Consider the following 18,596-nt stretch of genomic DNA (forward strand, 5'->3'; position numbering starts at 1 on the left):
TTTTTTTGTTCGTTTTTCTTTGTGTAGTTTGTGAAAAAGGAACACCATTCCCTAACACCAACTGTGGATTAGGACCAGCCAGTAAAACATGCCCACGTGGTTATTACTGTAAAACCCACCCAACAGATCATTATGCAGTATGCTGCCAAAATCGTAAGTTAATTAACCTCTAAATAGGACTATAATCGCATAGAAAAATGTACATTGTTATGCTGTGTCGCCTATAAAATTATGAAAATATTTTTTAGCAAAAGCTTTATTTGTTTTACATATATGAGGTTCTAATACAAAGACTTTGTTTTAAAACATGAAGATATACATTTAAGCTTTTAAAAGTTACCATAATAGTACAGTTCGATAGCATTTGACAAGGTTTGAGTACAATTGTTTTGATGATGAAAAGAGTTGTTTATATTAAACTTGTCCTCATGTTTCCAGTAGTTTCTATTTAAAGCACTCTTTTTTTTGTCTCCTTACAACACAAACATCGTTATAGACCCATTCACCCATTTCAACAGACTGCAGGTTTTACAAACTGTCCATCGTTCCTGAAGTAATATTAATTTGGTATTTACGTCACATCTTAATTTGTGGAAACAATAATCGGGTATAAATGGAAATATAAACTAATGTAAGAAGTCTAGGCTTGTTTTACGCTAAGCAGGTATCTGGAAGGTATTTACGCTAATGAACTTAAATAACAAATACGTTCGTTTTCTATACACTCAGGAAAGGTAGTTATGGAGATACTTTTTAAGATTGTAATATCTTTGCACAAACAATTCCGTCGCAGAGTTTGATTCCCGTAATTGTAGTAGATAAGAATTTTTTTTATTCACAACTCAGGCTGTTCTTGGAACATAGCATTTGACGTTATAATCCTTTGAAGTTTAATTTAATTTGCGCTGAGCTAAATATAAGTTTGTAACTCTTTTATAAATTAAGAGACTGTAAGTACAGGGAATAATTATGCAATGCATGAAAACAAACATCACCAAGCCACCAATAATATTTTATCATATTGTCAAGTGCGACAGTAAGAACATTCTTCGCATGGGCTCTACCAAGTTTGTGATTAATTTGATAGTAGTAGTACTAATCATTGATCTATGACTCAAATGCAAATTACTGCCAACGTGAATAATGATATTTCTTATTGGTTCGTATTCATTTAACTCTGTTCATTCCTCCACTTTCTACTACAATACACAATTGAAATGTGGTTAAAGAATATGCCTAGGCGATGAATATAATGAAAATATGACATTAATTATAAAAATGTCACGTTTTTTTGATATATTAGAGCGCTGAATAAGAATCCTTACATAACAACCTTTTCTTTTAGAATTTTTCATTAAAAACTATTGTTTTGAAATATAAAATATTACATTTCCTTTAATATTGTAATAAATGAACAGGTTGCATTTTTGTAATGCGCTATTGCGAGCATAAGAACAAATTGTAGTTAAACATGTCACTCTTTGTTTTCTCTATTTTTACAGCCTGCTCATATGGAATACCACATTCAACGTTAAGTTGTGGAATGGTGATTGGATCTAACAAATGTCCTAATGGCTATTCCTGTGTAGCAGGTGCTGCTGATGAATTTTTTGCATGTTGTCCAACAAGTATGTTTCATAAACTTATGTCTCATCCCTCTTTCATATCAAATGAATAAGATATATTTAAACTAACAAGTGTGTTCGTTTGAAAACTTTTCAAATTAGGTAGAAATCAAGATCATGATGTGCAGAAATTACAATGTGAAAGATTTTTTTATTTTGTTGATTTTATTCCTAATTGTGCCCTTTTACCTTAGAAAGTTTGACTCTTACCAGAACTGACCTTGTGATCACAATTTCTCGTACATTATTATTCGTATTAAAATGAAACTTACTACATTCTACTAGATTCTTATTTTTAGATGTGCATGTGGGTAAGATATTCCGGTAAATTTAGTTTTTGTTAATTATGCACTTTCAAATTAGACTTTTTGACAAATCCGATATTGTCGTCACAACTACTTCTACATAGTTTATCGAATCAACAAAACGAAAGTTATTACATTGTTAGATCATAATATACAAATGTGCGTGTAGGTAGAATATTCAGCTCCGTTGAGTTGATTTTAGTATTGATGTTTCTTCGAACTTAGAAATGCAGAACCGACATTGTGATCATAACTCGTCATGGTTTATCCTATCGACAAATCACATTGTTAGATTCTTATATACAGATATGAATATGGGTAATATTTTCTGGTCGATCTATCGTTTAAATTTATGCCCCTTTCACCAAGAGAATCGGAAAATAGTGATATTCTAACTAATTTCTCGAAGAAAAACTGACAAGGCCATGGCAAAAAACGAAGTACCACTAAAAGACAAATAAGTTTACAAAACACAACAAAAGGGAAAAAAACTGAGCAATACTACACCAACCATCATCCTGAGAAACACAAACCCCACCGTACACTGACCAGATGAAATATATATTCCTTGTCAATAAACACAGCCATTCAGACTTCCAATGATACTTGGAGGTCTATAATCGTCTGCAGAGACAACATTAAACACAACAATACACGATGCGGGTGTATTTTTCTAGCTTAGTGAACAGTTCCAGTTAAATTTGATAACGAAAAGGACACTTTATGTATTTCAGAACCGTCACCATCACCGCCACCGCCACCAACTCTTCCAAGTGAGTACGATAAAAACTTTACGATAAAAACTTTACAACTAATATGAATGTAATGCAATCAGTTAACCATTTGTTAGACCAGAAGGTCATTAGATTTTTTAGTTAGGAACAGGCTAAACAAAGTGTAACGGTGAGTATGTACTTCCAAAATGCGCCTTTTAAACTTGTGCATAAAAATTCTACCAGATTATATCTCGAATCCTATTTTGTTTTTGGTTTTTTGGTTGATTGTATAATATCATTAAGCATTCTTGTTACCAGTGTCATCACAATATATGGTTCATTGTAGGTCCTTATTGTGGTGTTTCAGTTAGTTAAACTATTCTCATATAGCTACGTTTGGCTGTATTGAAGTTTGAGCCTTGTGTTATGAGTTAGAGGATATATAAATACTAGTATACGAGACAACAACCCAATAAGACAATTGCTGGTTTATATGCAACTTTATTTCGTTATGTTTAGAAAATCTATTTTCGTCAATCTATTTCTTCATGGCGAGTTTTCACGATTTTTGAGTTGTTGTTTTAAAGTTTTTAATGTTGATTTTGGTCTACTTATCCGTAAGTTTAGGATACACCGGTTGTTTTTGGTAAATACTGAATAAAGTATATTTGAAATATTTTACTTTTTTAAGTTTTGTTGGTGGTATATCATACTAAAATATTAACAGCGAGGATAACAAATTCTAGTGCGAATGCTTTCAGAAGGACACAGATATACTTATTTTTTATATCTTTAAAACAAAACGAAGAAGTGTTTCTATGTATACGAGCGAATTCTTATCAATTAATTTGTTCACTGAGATTACATTAATGGCATAAGGCGATAATAATCAAGTTTTTCGGTCAGCATTACGAATTGTTTGACAGAATGGTGTGTAGATGTCTCTTCTCACTAGGTACATGTTTTCGCGGTATTAGATCTTTAGATACCATACTAGTCATATGAACTCTAATTGTCCTTTTCCCGTTTATGACATGTTTTAAATGAGTGTGAATTCGCAAGGAGGGTGATGGAAGCATACCAGGGGAGACACTTAACCTATTGACACATCCGATTTTGCTCCTTATTGAGGTCATGCGATTTCCTCAGTTTTTGTTTGTCACCTTGATTTGTCTCTTCTTCATTGATTTACGCGTTATGAATGACGCTTAACTACTGTCGCCATAAACAGTCATGACTTTCATATTGGAGAGTTATAGATATTAGGAAAAAGTTCGACAAAATAACAAAAAGAGAACTAAGTGAATTAGGTCATAAAACCTTTTTTTTTTAACTTATACTAATTAATTTCCAAGGAAAACCAAAACCAGGTTCCTGTCCAAAACCGAAACCAGGAACGGCAGGTATTTGTCTTCAAAGATGCAATGGAGATTTTGATTGTCGAGGAGATGAAAAATGTTGTTCTAACGGCTGCGGAAATGAATGTTTGGATCCTGAAGGTAGCGATTGTTTGTAGTTTGATAATACCGTCAGGCTAAACTTGTATAATATTTTGTTTTACATCCCATTCCTTAATAATCTACACACAAAAAATACAGTTCATTTTATGTTAGATATTCCTTCAAAACAAAACCATTATATAGTTTTGCATAGTTTTCTAGGTACATCACAGAGCAAACATTATGTTAATATAAAGCAAAAATATAAAACTGTACTAGATACATGTATAAAGATAAGTAGATGTGGTATTATTGCTAACGATAAAACTATCCACCAGAGTTTTAAAAAAATGAATCAAAGTAATTATATGTCATTGTACGTGTAATTTGTGTTTTAAGTTTGTGTATCTTGTACTTTCTTGTTTGCGTATTTGTAAAAAGTTGAAAACAGCGATAAAATTAGATAAAACCGGACATGTTGTAAACATGTGTTCTTATCCATATAAAAATAGAGACACTCAAACTAATTAGTACAGCATATTTTGGACAGGCTGTCATACAAGTGAGGGGTTTAGCTAGCTATAAAACCAGGTTTAATCCACCATTTTCTACATAAGAAAATGCTTGTACCAAGTCAGGAATATGACATTTGTTATTCGTTCGTTTGATGTGTTTGAGCTTTTGATTTTGCCATTTGATTACGGACTTTCAGTTTTGAATTTTCCTCGGAGTTCGGTATTTTTGTTATTTTACTTTTCAAAATACACGCCGAAAGATGCTGTGAAAAAGCATTCAGGATGCTGTTTGAATTTAGACGTTCAGACATATCAAACAAACTTCAAATTTGGTTGTCTGTTTCTGCTTTAATAAATAATAATGAATAGATGATATGCTGTATACAAGTCAATAAAACAGCAAACCAACAACACAAATAACGAATTTACACAAGACAATATAAAATTTTCAACATGTTTACCTTTTCTGAGAGATTAATTAGGAACAGTTGTGTTAAAGGGATAGCATTCGTCATAGCACTAAAAGTAAAATAACAAAAATACCGATCTCCAAGGAAAATTAAAAACGGAAAGTCACTTATCAAATGGCAAAATCAAAAACTAAAACACGTCAAACATTTGAAAAAGTAACTGAGTCAGAAATTTACGTTTCCCTGGACAGTATCTTTGTTCACTTCATATAAAAGCTAAATTCTGATTAATATATATATATATATATATATAGAGTCTATAAGAATCTACCAACCAGTAAACTTAATAGGTATTGGATCATCAAAATTGACAATACTACACAAACAGTGTTTTCCATCTATTTATCGGTATTGTTACACAATCTTTTAGACTCATATATATATATTTCTCTAATTCTTCGTCAATTTATCTCTTTCTGCACCCATTGTATAAAAAAAATTTAATCAACGTGTGGTTCGTTTGATCTCAGTTCTTCATTGGTTAAAATCCGATTATGACGTCGAATTTTCTTGCTTTCCTCTGGATTTCCTATTGTGACGGCATGAAAAAAGGCGACCATGCCTGATGACGTCACATAGAAAGAACACATGTTTTTGCAAATCATTCGAAAAGAAGGAATAACTTCGCCTGCATATTGTTAGAAAATCATTAGAGAAACAGATTCCACCACCAAATCTCGTGTAATACGATATTTATCCACTCTCGACAGTTAAATTTTAAATATTTAAAACGCTCGGCGAGCCTCGCGTTTTAAATTTGAAAATTTAACTGTCTCGAGTGGATAAATATCGTATCACACTCGATGCAGTATATGATATATATGAACCACAACTATAGTAGATTTGTAATTTTTTATTATTCGACACAATCTCAACAATAACATCCAATCTGCTATATCTCATATTTTATTTATATAATATATGTAATAGTAATCATAAATATACAGTTTTTATGTAAAATCATGATCAACTAAATATAAGTGATAGATAAGAAAAACTGCTAAATATAAACATTGATAATATCAGATTTAAACTTTGTTAAATGTTTCTACCGGCTATTGTATTTTATTTCATCTTCTATTTTAGTTAGAGTAATACCATCATGTAAAGTAGGAGAACCTTTACCAAATATTTTCTGCGGACGTGGTCTGAATCGTAGGGATTGTCCAAAGGATTATTCCTGCAACATTGATCCAACTGATAGATTTGCTGTTTGTTGTCAAAATGGTAATTGTGTTGTTAGAGCTATTATCAACACTGAGAATAAATCTGTATTTATGACAAATTATTTAAAAACTTGTTTAAGTGTAATTACTATGTAGCCGTAGCCAAAACCTTTAAAATACTTTACAGAGATGGTAATACAAACTTACCCCGCCACATTTTGTATGTATGTGCAGGTCCAAAGTCAGGAGCCTGTAATTCAGTGGTTGTCGTTTGTTTGTTGCTGTGTTACATATTTGTTTTTCGTTTATTTCTTTGTACATAAATTAGGCCGTTAGTTTTCTCGTTTAAATTGTTTTACATTTGTCATTTCGGGGACTTTTATAGCTGAACTTTGCTCATTTGAGGACCTATAGTTGCTAACTTCTGTGTCATTTTGTCTCTTGTGTAGAGTTGTCTCATTGGCAATCATACCACATCTTCTTTTTTATATTAACTTGGTATTCAAAATTCTACAAACCTGACAGTGCTCGTCGCATCAAAAGACCTTTTTGCAGATAAAAGTGTGATCTTTCAGAGAAAAATATATATATATATATATTCTTATGTTAGAAATTGGCAAGCTTCTTCATCATTTGGTCTCTGTTGAAGAGTTGTCTCATTGGCAATCATACTTCATATTCTTATTTTTATATACATATATTTGTAGAACAATGTCATGTACGTACCATCTTTTCTGGTTTTTACAGGACCACCATCTTCAACTCAACTACCGCCACTTCCGAGTAATTCTGGTGAGTTTGATAAGTTACTAATAAACAAAATAAAATATACCATCTTAAACAGAGCAAACCCGAACTATAAAATTTCTATCTGTTAAACAAAAATATGTCATAGTTATAACTAAGAATTCATCGTTTTGTATAGGTTTTTATTATTATACGGATCAGCGAATTGAACGTTAACCCACTCTTGTTTAGATGCCAACTTCCTTTTATAATGAGAATATGATTACTTGTCTTGAAAATGTTATAGCGTTCAACATAATATATAGATATTTTCCTATTTTTCAAATTTTATCATTTTTCTTAGTTTGTTTCACCTTAAAAAAATGGATCTAAAAATATTATTCAATGTTAATTATGATAAGACATTGATTTCACTTTTTCTTTGGACAGTTTGTGAATGGGGAACACCATTACCTAACCTCAACTGTGGATTAAGACCATGCCCACGTGGTTATTATTGTAAAAATAACCCAATAGAACAATTAAGAGCATGCTGTCGAAATCGTAAGTTCATCTCAAAATGTAGCCGACAGTAGTTTGAGGTTGTTTATTTCATAAATCGATTACGAAGTGACAAATCAATGTAAAAACTAAAACCAAAAGGAATCGCATGACCAACAAAAGAAACGAACAAGGGTGCGTTGACAGGGTTAGCGTCTCCTGTTATGCAAATTTTAACTCAATCAAAATGTCACAGTTTGGAATAGGACACGACTATATTAAAAGTTTTGCCAAATTGTGCTAAGGTTATCTATTCCTGAGGTAGAAAAGCCTTAGTATTTAATTTGGTATCTACCATCTAAGACCGCGAAAAACTGTCGCAATAGATTTGAGAAATTAGGACTATAGAACTATAATCACACTCGAAATTTTATTTCTTTTGTTGTATTCTGTCACCTGAAAAATTGTACGTTCTCTCCCTTGTTTATCAAATGGCACCTTGTTTTACAAATGATCGAACAAATTTACATCAATTAAAAAAAATGAAATAAAATACCATCAAACCATAATACAATTTATTTGCTTTGTACTCCTTTTTTTTATGCAAAAATTATTTTTTATGTCTATATTTTCAAATACCTTCTTTGTGACAAAACCTTTACAAAATTGTCTTTTAGCGGAATGCCATTTTTATGTTTTAGACTGGCGGCATTTGTTAGTTATTATAATTTTCCTTTAATGACCAGGTTATGCCTACCGTTTGAAAACTCAGGAACCATGTATTTTTCTTGTGACTCATAATGTTCTATTTGAAAATGTTTTCCAATATTAGGGCTTGTCTCCGTGTGTTGTATTTTTTCTCAGCCTATTTCTTAAAAGTTAATTCATTTGGTACAACGGGTCATTATAATGTCTGGCGAGTTTATATTAACCCGTATTTCATAAATTTAAAAAGTTTCTTATGGTAATACATGATCTTTCAACCAATCAAAAACAATTTTTATTACATAATGACTTACCACCGATTGTAATGACCCATTAGAATTCAGCATGAGAATGGAAAAGTTGTCATTGGTGGAACAAATTTTTAAAAAATCATCAACTTAGCGCATGTTTCTAAATTAATTTCGATGTGGTATGTTTTCGTCTAATGTTGCCTATAAGTCTTTTTTATTTAGACTTAACGATGTAATTGTTTTTTTACTAATGACCCTTTACCCCCTTGTTTGTATTTTCTTTTATTCCTTTCTCTCCCTTTTTCCTTCGTCTCTTTACTAAAACGATTTACATGTAGCATGTATCTAATCCTTATGCTTTGCCGAAATCAAATATACGTATAGACAATTAAAAGCCTTGGTTTTTATTTTTGTCCTAGCATATAGAAAGAATATCATACACTTAATACAGAGAAACGTTTGGGAAAAAAAACCGAACAAGATAATAAATGATTGGAAAAAGGGAAATAAAGCATGATTGGTAAAGTCACTATCATTCAAACACTGATAATTCCTAATATTACACATGTTGCATCACTGATAAATAGATGCAAAAGAGAGGCGAAAAATACAAAAGGGATTTTTAAACTCATAAGTACAACAACAAACAGAACATGACATTGCAAAAAAACGAAAAACGACGAAAAGACAAACAACAGTACACAAAACATAACACAAATACTCAAGACTTAGCAACACTAACCCTACCCAAAGCCGGAATTAACAGACTTATTCAGAAGTGATATAGTTACGATATTGTTGTCAGGTAATTAAAGATGAAATTTTTTTAATTAATATTAATTCACTATTAGGGTCTTTGCATCGGAAATAAACAGATTTATTCTAAAACCTGTTGTTGGCATGATACGGGTTATGTTCTTCTCGTATATTGTATGATGGTATGATACAAAACGCCTAACGGTTTAATTGAGGTCTGGAGCTAGCATGTCAGTAACTGCCAGTAGTCCTTTTTAAATAAGTGCATCATTGTCATTTTGCTTAGTTTCTTCTGTTACCTATTCATGTTATTCTGACATCTGACTCAGACTTTTTTTAAACTGAGTTTTACTGTTCGTATTGCTTCGTGTTTGTTTATTCTACATTGGCTATAGGTATAGGGGGAGGGTTGAGATCTCTCAATTTTTTTTAAACCCGCCGCATTTTTTTGCTTGTCCAAAGTCAGGAGCCTCTGGTCTTTGTGAGTCTTGTATGTTGTTTTTTTTCAATTTTGTTCATTTATATGTTTCGGAGTTTAGTGTGACGCCATTTTCGCTGAACTAGTACACATTTTTTTTTGTTAGGAGCCAGCTAAAGCCCGCCTACGGGTGCGTGATTTTCTCGCTGTGTTGAAGACATTGGTGGCCTTGGGCTGTTTCCTTCTCTTTGGTCGGGTTGTTGTCTCTTTGACACATTCCCAGTGTCCATTCTTAAAGTTATCATATGCTCCGGAAGGGTAAGCAAATCCTGCTCCCCATATGGCACCCGTCTTAATCTAATATAAGTTTAAGAAAATCATATTTTTTTTCGGGAGGGAAGTAGCGGGAAAGTTAGGAAAAGATTATTTAAAAAATAGGTTAAAATGACGGATTGATTAATACATTGAAGCAATAAAAATAAATTGGATTAAAGACTAACTGGTGAAACTTAAGCAAACTTTGAAAATTATTCAAACCTACTATTCAGTGAGTTCGGGTGTAAAACTTGATATTTAGAAAGAATATGGGTTCTCATAAATTATTCGAAAAACTCAAAAAAATGCCCACTTTTTACTTAAAAATCTTTAATGGTTGGATGATAAAAGATAAAAGGGGAAAAATCTCTGCAGATTTAATAGATATTAAGAAACAAGTTATATGGGGTATTCTGTATATACATAAAGAGTCAAGGCAAAAATTTATATTTTAGTCATTGGGTCGAAGAAGATAAAGGTAAATCCAGAAAAGCGCTTTGGAGGCATGGAATTTATAACGTGTTGTTTTCATTTCTTACAGAACTATCAGTCCCCGATGGTATCTTCATTCCAGTAGTCAGAACTTCGGTACTGACAAGATTTACAACAAACCTTTCTAAAAAGGGAGAAAACAATTGCCTTTTCCTTGATTTCTTTTATGCACCAGAAATGGTTGATCATAATATTTTTAAAAACTTTACACATTTCTATCGTGTTTGAATTCTTTGAATAATGAGATATTATTAAAAAGACAATTCTAAACCTCTGGTTTCATTGGCAATCAACACTACATGGAATAACCTTAGTGTCATTGTTGTAGCGATAAGGGGGATTGCTCACAACTATTTTTTGACACAATAACTAATTTTTGAAGCTGGTTAAAAAAAAAACAATTAAATGTCACTTACACAACCATATTTGATTCACTCGAGAAACATTTATCAAGGTACGGTTGAATACATACATACCATTAAAACACGTCAACAGTTTATGTTTGTATTCATGTTGTTCAAGCGCTTTTAGAAATGTGTTTTTAATACATACATCAGGGGCGTAGCTGGCCTAAAATAAAGTGCAAGCATAAGTCTTGTATCGCCGAACGGAGCGAGGCGAAAAATATTTTGGGACCTTTTTATGCAGAAAATGATAATTTTTCGGTCATTTTCCAGGTATGCCATGCTTATGAAATTCACATTACTCCTTATTAACATGGTTGTTTTCAAATATAAAATAAATTTTATAAAACGGGAAGATCAGTCGACAAGTCAACCGAAGCGTTTATCAATAGAAGGGCAATCAACGGACACATGACCAACCCGGGAACAGATAAGACACAAAAGAACAAACAAAAACATTCAATATTGAAAACTAAATACAGAAAAAAACAACAAGAACCCCGAAAAAAAATGTGGCGACCTCCAGTGCTCCGGAAGGGTAAGCAAGTCCTGCTTCTTGCAAGACACCCGACCGTAGCGTTTCTCACTAAGGTCATTTTCGAATCAAAGGAGCCTGAGGTTTCTACGACAACGGTAGAAGGTCACTTGGGACACAGATACCCAAGGTGAATTAATAGTCTTTTGGACGAACGGACAATGGGAATACGAAATCAAACGGCGACTTTTAAGTCTTGACTTATAAGTGAGGGATATAAATCTTAGATGTTTTCAAGGTTATTGTATTGAGCCTGTATTATTAAATGTTAATACTCATGTAAGACTTAAAGTAAAGTTAATATCCAAAGTCCATATATCTATTTTTTGCCAAGGCAAAAGATCGCAGAACTCTCTCGGTGTCGATATTCATTTCTCTGTGAACATGTATGAGCGCCAACGAAGATAGTCTGTCCTATACCATGGTTGAACGGGGATAAGTTTTAAGTCGCCGTAATGCACTAAATGACCGTTCAGTAGTTGATGTAGTTACTGGCATTGTAACTAAGATTGACACGATTGCAAACTATTGAAGGATATAGTTTCTTTTTAGTCACTGCTAGAGACGACATCAGAGATTTGGGCTACTCTATAACATCTGGACCCGACCAGCGTCTCTGCCATCTCTTTACCTCAGAGTTGAAGGTTTCTTGATTGTCCGTCAAGTCGTGTCTAAATGTTTCATATATTTTGTCTATACACTCTGCTGTCAAAGATTCCAAACGTGCAGGTATTTAATTGAAATTAAGGTTCTGGCCTTGAAAACGATCAGAATTATCCAGTAAACGTCCTGTGAGTTCTTCAATGAAATAGTCAAGAAAGGAGAAATACAAGGCTCGCTTCCAATATTGACTTGGAGTGTCAGCTGGATAGTTAGCCCGGTTGACCTGTCTTCCTACTCATTCGTAATTTAATTTCAGAATTATTTTTTTTTGTGAAAAAAATGTGCAAGCAAATGATTTTTTGCGTAAAGGCAGCTACGCGCCTGTACATGCCATTAAAACTACGTCAACGGTTTATTGTGGTACCCATGTTGCTCAAGCGCTTTGAGAAATATGTTATTGGCTGTTGTTTGCCCTTAAGTCTTTTTTTTTTCTTCTGGCAAAGGTATTCTATGTCTTCGCCCGACTACACCCACTCTTCAAACTTCTAATTTCAATACTGATCTTTCATCTTTGGTGAGAGGATGATGCAAATATGGGTTATTAAAATATAATAAAAGTATATATTCATATTTTTATATATCCATCTAAGGCTGATTTGTTCTTCCAATATTGTAATACAAATGTATAACTCATTTCGGTTTTAAAATGGAATGTGTAGATGAATGTAATGACATCATGTAAAATTATGATGTTATTTGACATTTTAACACTTACGAAAATAATCTCTACATAAAGTTTATTTTTTGGTATGATTTTCCATTAAAATTGCAGTTAAGAAATAAAAAGTGTAATATGTTCTATAATATTATAATAAATGCATGTAGTATTAAGACCCTAAGAAAAAAATGGTAGTTGAACATATCCTTGTTTTATCTTATTTTTCACAGCCTGCTCATATGGAGTACCAAATACTACGTTAAAATGCGGAATAGTTGTTGGATCGAACAAATGTACAAATGGATATTCCTGTGTGCCAGGTCCTGCGGATGAACCTCCTGTATGTTGTCAAACGGGTACGTTTTTTAACCAATGATACATTCAGGCAAACACTCAAATATTTACAGAATAAATGTTCAATAAATGGTAATGATTTTTTTTTTGCTATGGTCCAACATATTTTTGTCACTTACTGTGTTAGCAGAGAATAATTAAATGGCTTAAACTCTAAGCCGTTTCAGAAATATTTAAAACATTGCGATCACAAGTTAACCAGCTTTGTCTAACTGTAATTAAAAACAGTAATGAAAAAGAGAGGCGACAGATACCAAAGGGACATTCAAACTCATAGGTAAAAAATAAACTGACAACACAATGGCAAAAAAAAAAAAGACCAAAAGACAAACAACATAATTCAAAACAAAACATTGTATATTCAAGACTAAGCAACACGAACCCCACCAAAAACTTGCACATTGTAGTGTTAAAGAAATTCGATAAAATAACCTGGAAAATATATCACAAGAGATGGAAGTGACTTAGGTCATATATAGTGTTACTATAATTAATACTATTTCATTTCCTAGGAAAAACAAAACCGGGCTCCTGTCCAAAACCCAAACCAGGAACGGCAGGTATTTGTCTTCAAAGATGCAATGGAGATTTTGATTGTCGAGGAAATAAAAAATGCTGTTCTAACGGCTGCGGAAATGAATGTTCTGATCCTGAAGGTAACATATTGATAAATGTTACAGTTTGAAACACCCGTGAAGCCAAATTGTTTTGCATCGGCTTTCTGGTCAGTTTTTAATGGTCTGAATACAAACAACGAAAAAAATTAGTAAATATTTCAATAAATCGGGAAATTGAGGAATTCAAATGTTAGTCGCGTTTATATGGTTCACTTCGCTTCCCTAAAATCAAAAGCATAGTTTACTGATGAGTAATATTAGTTTGTAAGATAAAATTAATGAACAAAAACAAATTATGCCAAAAAAAAGTATAATATACTCATCCTATATAAATATCAAATTATTATCTATAAAAGATGAATCATGATCTGATTTATTATTCTCAAAATTGATTTTGTCTTAAAGAGTTTTAAATCATACCATGGTAGGAAAGATAACCAAATGATTTGTTGATAACAGGTTATAAAAAAGGCATTCAAAATAGTGAATTTTTGCATTATACAATATTCTAAAAAATTTAAACCACAATTTGTTCATTAATCTTGGTATTCAGAGCATCCACAACCTCCGAGTTACAAACAATGTTTGAACCTTTGGTGCTCCTCGAAGAATGTAATTTATGGATACGACTTTGAATGAATGTTCACATTTTTATTGATTCAGACGCAATATTAAGGCAAAGAAAGATGATGAAAAAAATCATGAATGTAAAATTTTGAATAAGTGAAAAAATTAATCTAAGTTGACTTTGACTCATAACACACTGAATAAAGGTGTTGAATAAAATTACACTGCTTAAAACGGACAATAGTATTAAATCATTTCAACACGTGGTAAAATAGTTTTCCTAGTTATTGTTTTGATTACATCTTCCCTTTTTTAGTTATTGTAGGGTCATGCAAAGTAGGACAACCTCTACCTAACATTAACTGTGGACGAGGTCCAAATCGTCAGAATTGTCCAAAGCGATATTCCTGCAACGTTCATCCTACTGATAAATATGCTGTTTGTTGTCGAAATGGTAATAGATATGTAGAACTATTTTTTACGATTAATATATTATTTATGACAGAGACAGATATATATATATATTTATAATATCACTGCTTTCAACTGCTTCGGAGTCTCGTGGTAGTGTGCTTATTGCGAGTCATCGCCCGGGTCTTACCTAAATACTTAAAAATAAGTATTTGCTGCTTCTCCGCTAAGCATGGTCATATAGGAGAAAGAACAAAAAATGGTCCAAAGCGATATTCCTGCAACGTTCATCCTACTGATAAATATGCTGTTTGTTGTCGAAATGGTAATAGATATGTAGAACTATTTTTTACGATTAATATATTATTTATGACAGAGACAGATATATATATATATATTTATAATATCACTGCTTTCAACTGCTTCGGAGTCTCGTGGTAGTGTGCTTATTGCGAGTCATCGCCCGGGTCTTACCTAAATACTTAAAAATAAGTATTTGCTGCTTCTCCGCTAAGCATGGTCATATAGGAGAAAGAACAAAAAATGGTCGGTTCGGAGTTCAAATAATGTGTCCGGGTAGGGTGACTTCTTTGTAACAGTCAACCAATAAATACATTTATTTTTTAAGAGGAGGGCATACATATTTATCGCCTTACTACTTTTTATGTACATGAAGAAACCAAAAAAGCAATACTCATAATCGTCGACCCTTGTAAGGTTATCAATATATTGAAAAAAGGAGCAAACAAGTTGAATAGTGACATATTGCTCACTAAGGATTCACCTACAATAAGTTTTAAGTAAAGAGGTTGACGAAAAGACAAATGCAAGTGAAAATGCACCATAGGGTATATGATACTCATAAAATGATTCTAAAATGCGGCGTTCTCTGGTTCGTAGTTTCATTTCTTGTATGGTCATAATGCGTATGAATTTGTTATAAAATTGGTTAATATGAATATTGTGAGTGGTGAATGACAAAGCATGACACGGTTTACGAAGTTCCCACGATATATAATATGCTCATATGAAACCTGAAACCAAATTTCAGCAAGCTCTGATGTGTAAGTTTCGAAAAAATTGCACATGAACTTAATGGGAGGGAGGGTCAGAAGAACGGACGCGCGGACGGAATGATAATTCTAGCACATAATAATTTCTGACAGTCAATTCAAAAACAGTTCTATCCTAGAACAATTTCTGTCCGTTCTATCTCTAGAACGTTAACAGTCTTAGCTAGGTTTATTAATTCGTTTTAATTTTATAGTGATTATTACTAACAAAAAATGTTAAGATATAGTTGTAAACTAAATGATTATAAAGTTTTGTTCATTTTTATAAATATTTTTGTTAAGGTTAAGGACCTTTCCTGTAAGCCTGTATGTTACGAAATTTAAAAAAAAAGTTCTATGATATCAAAACAGCAAAAAATACAGAATAAAAGTGACGTGCCATTTTGTACATATACCAAATGAAAAGTCATTCAAAGCAATATTTTTATAGGTTCATTGCATTTAATAGAAAATTTGGATTTTGGGGCAAAGAAAATCATGCTTTTTGCAGAAATTTATAGACTTGATTACAGAGATGTTCGTTATAAAAGTTTAAACATAGATAACTTACTTGTTTGTCCATGATGTGCCAGCGTTTATTGTTTACAAAAAGTCAAAAACAACCTTTACAATCCAAAACACCTCCCTCAGAGTCACTTAAGTCGAGCGCACCTTAGAAGATGTAATTAAATAGGTCCATATTTATACTTGTTTTCACAAATATCTTCATTTATGAACTTGTGTTTGAGAAATCATTATTAGCCATAATCCTCTATCTGTTAAGCACCGAATTGTCAAATATGAGTGTACAAAAGGAAAGGGCTGTGTTGGGTTTTTTTTAATAAATTTTCTTTTGTTTAGTATTAAAAACACAAAAGTGTACTTATCCTTAATATTATTATTTATTGTGTAAGTTTTGTAACCTGTTTTTATTAGGGTATGTAAATATTTGTCTTCTCTCTTTTCATTGATTAACAATAAAGTCCTTTACTTTTGAAAAATGTTTTGTTTTATACCTTAAAGTTTGTGTTGCGGGAACTTACAGAGGTTATGTCGAAATGCTTAAAAACCTGTTTGATATCTTTGCGGCGCAGTTTTAAGTTTGATATATTATGTGTTTACCTTGTGACTATTCGTCGTCTTGCGTTTTTTGTATTGACGTTATCATAATAAAATAAGACGAGGTGGTATGGTTGCCAAAAAAACTCTCGACAAGAGACCTGACGACAAAGAAATTAACAACTATAGGTCAACGTACGGCCTTCAGCAATTAGCAAATCCATACCGCATAGTCAGCTGTAAAAGGCTCTAAAATGAAAAATGTAAAACATCTCAAACAAATAAACTAACGGCTTTTTTATGTACAAAGTGATAAACGAAAAAATATGTTGCATATATAGCAACAAACGAAGTACCAACCCTCTCCTAACCTGGGACGTTGGTGTAACAGTACAACTTATAGTTTATGCTTCATTAAGTTAGCTCTCGTTACTTATCTGGGTTTGAATCTACCGTTGATCCTTTTTTGTTTTATCATCACTTAAAGGTTTTGAACTTTTAAATATTTTAGCCTCCAACATCACTGTACAAGATATTATTTGTTATTAGATAACGCATCTGGTGCAGTTATATGGAGCCGTTAACATGATTTCATCCAAAATACCTTTGTAATCTAATTTTCAATTACTTTTCATTGTCAAAAAGAAAGAAAATATTGAATTCAAATTCATCGACAGATCAAATACTAATAAAATGTATAAAACCATGCAACTGTCATAAGTTGTTTTAAATGCTAGTAACATAGATTTACTTTTTTTCTATTTACAGTTTACAAGCTGAATGGATGATGTTGAAACATTTCAAAGTTATAATGTAATAAAACAAATTCAATTAACTCTTGTGTTTGTTTATTTTGTTTAACACTGTCGCCTCTTTAGAATAGTATAAACTTTGCATAGCTCAAAAAACAAAATTCACCGTTTAAATGAAAGTATTAATTAAAGAGTAAATCGAGCTTTTATAAAATGTCGAATTATTCAAGGTATTTTCAGATTTTTTAACTGTTTAATGTGTAATTTTTTTTTAATCTCTTTCTCTTTTTGCTATAGAAAGTAAAATCACCAAAATACTGAAATCCGAGGAAAATTCAAAACGGAAAGTCCCTAATCAAATGGCAAAATCAAAAGCTCATACACATCAAACGAATAACTACTGTCATATTCCGACTTGTACATGCATTTAACGCTTGAGGTTAAAAGAAACATGTACATACAAAAACACACAAACATATAAATATATAAACGTACATCGATGTATTGTCGCGTTTCGTTTGTGTTCTTCAGCTGTATTAGGAAATTTACCCCACGCAAGTTTGTCACCATCCCCGTTATAAAAGAGAAAATTGATCACGGCTAAGATTTAAAAGAGGGGCGAAAGAAACCAGAGGGCATTCATGCTCATATGTCGATTGATTGATTGATTTTATGTTGCTAAACATCCAGTGGAAAATATTTCATGCGTGTTCAGGACGAGAACAAGTTAACAATAAATACAATAGGTACATGTAGGTCTTGTAATAGATGCCATCCGGGATGATGGTCGGGGCCGACACTTTGGAATTCCCGTTTTAATATACATATCAAACACTTGTAAATACAAGTAAATTTTGCAGATTACATTATAGTTTCTATTTCTTACCATTCTGTCCTCTTCAAAGGTCTCGTGGTAACATTCTTGCCTTGATAATGTGGAGGTCGTTATTATCCTATATACAAATGGGACACCTACCACAATTCCGGACATAAACGAATTTACTCTTCTATATACCGGAAATGAGCTCATGTTCTTTCGATGGGTAAGCAGATTCTGCTCCACATGAGACAATTCTGTCTCCGTTGGGTCATGCTTATGAAGGTTTAGCTGTTTTGGGTCAATA

At 32.3% G+C, this 18,596-nt stretch overlaps 1 protein-coding gene across 1 annotated transcript; it reads left to right on the top strand.

Annotated features, from left to right (window-relative positions):
* The first annotated feature begins 33 nt into the window (after window positions 1-33).
* Window positions 34-14,729, top strand: LOC127737102 (probable spore coat protein DDB_G0283555). The gene is made up of 9 exons (XM_052247635.1): window positions 34-153; window positions 1,503-1,628; window positions 2,665-2,703; window positions 6,157-6,297; window positions 6,984-7,028; window positions 7,413-7,526; window positions 12,891-13,016; window positions 13,527-13,670; window positions 14,515-14,729. Exons 2-9 carry the CDS (start codon window positions 1,544-1,546, stop codon window positions 14,727-14,729), a joined length of 909 nt encoding a protein of 302 aa, XP_052103595.1. The 5' UTR covers window positions 34-153; window positions 1,503-1,543.
* Window positions 14,730-18,596: the final 3,867 nt, after the last annotated feature.

This window comes from Mytilus californianus, unplaced genomic scaffold (assembly GCF_021869535.1).
Source record: "Mytilus californianus isolate M0D057914Y unplaced genomic scaffold, xbMytCali1.0.p SCAF_4, whole genome shotgun sequence".
NCBI lineage: Eukaryota > Metazoa > Mollusca > Bivalvia > Mytilida > Mytilidae > Mytilus > Mytilus californianus.

Excerpts from the sequence above, each read along its gene's own strand:
- LOC127737102 (XM_052247635.1), top strand. The coding sequence starts at position 1,544 with ATGGTGATTGGATCTAACAAATGTCCTAATGGCTATTCCTGTGTAGCA. Across the intron at positions 2,704-6,156 it reads ACCGCCACCAACTCTTCCAA|TTAGAGTAATACCATCATGT; the intron begins GTGAGTACGATA and ends CTTCTATTTTAG. Across the intron at positions 6,298-6,983 it reads TGCTGTTTGTTGTCAAAATG|GACCACCATCTTCAACTCAA; the intron begins GTAATTGTGTTG and ends TGGTTTTTACAG.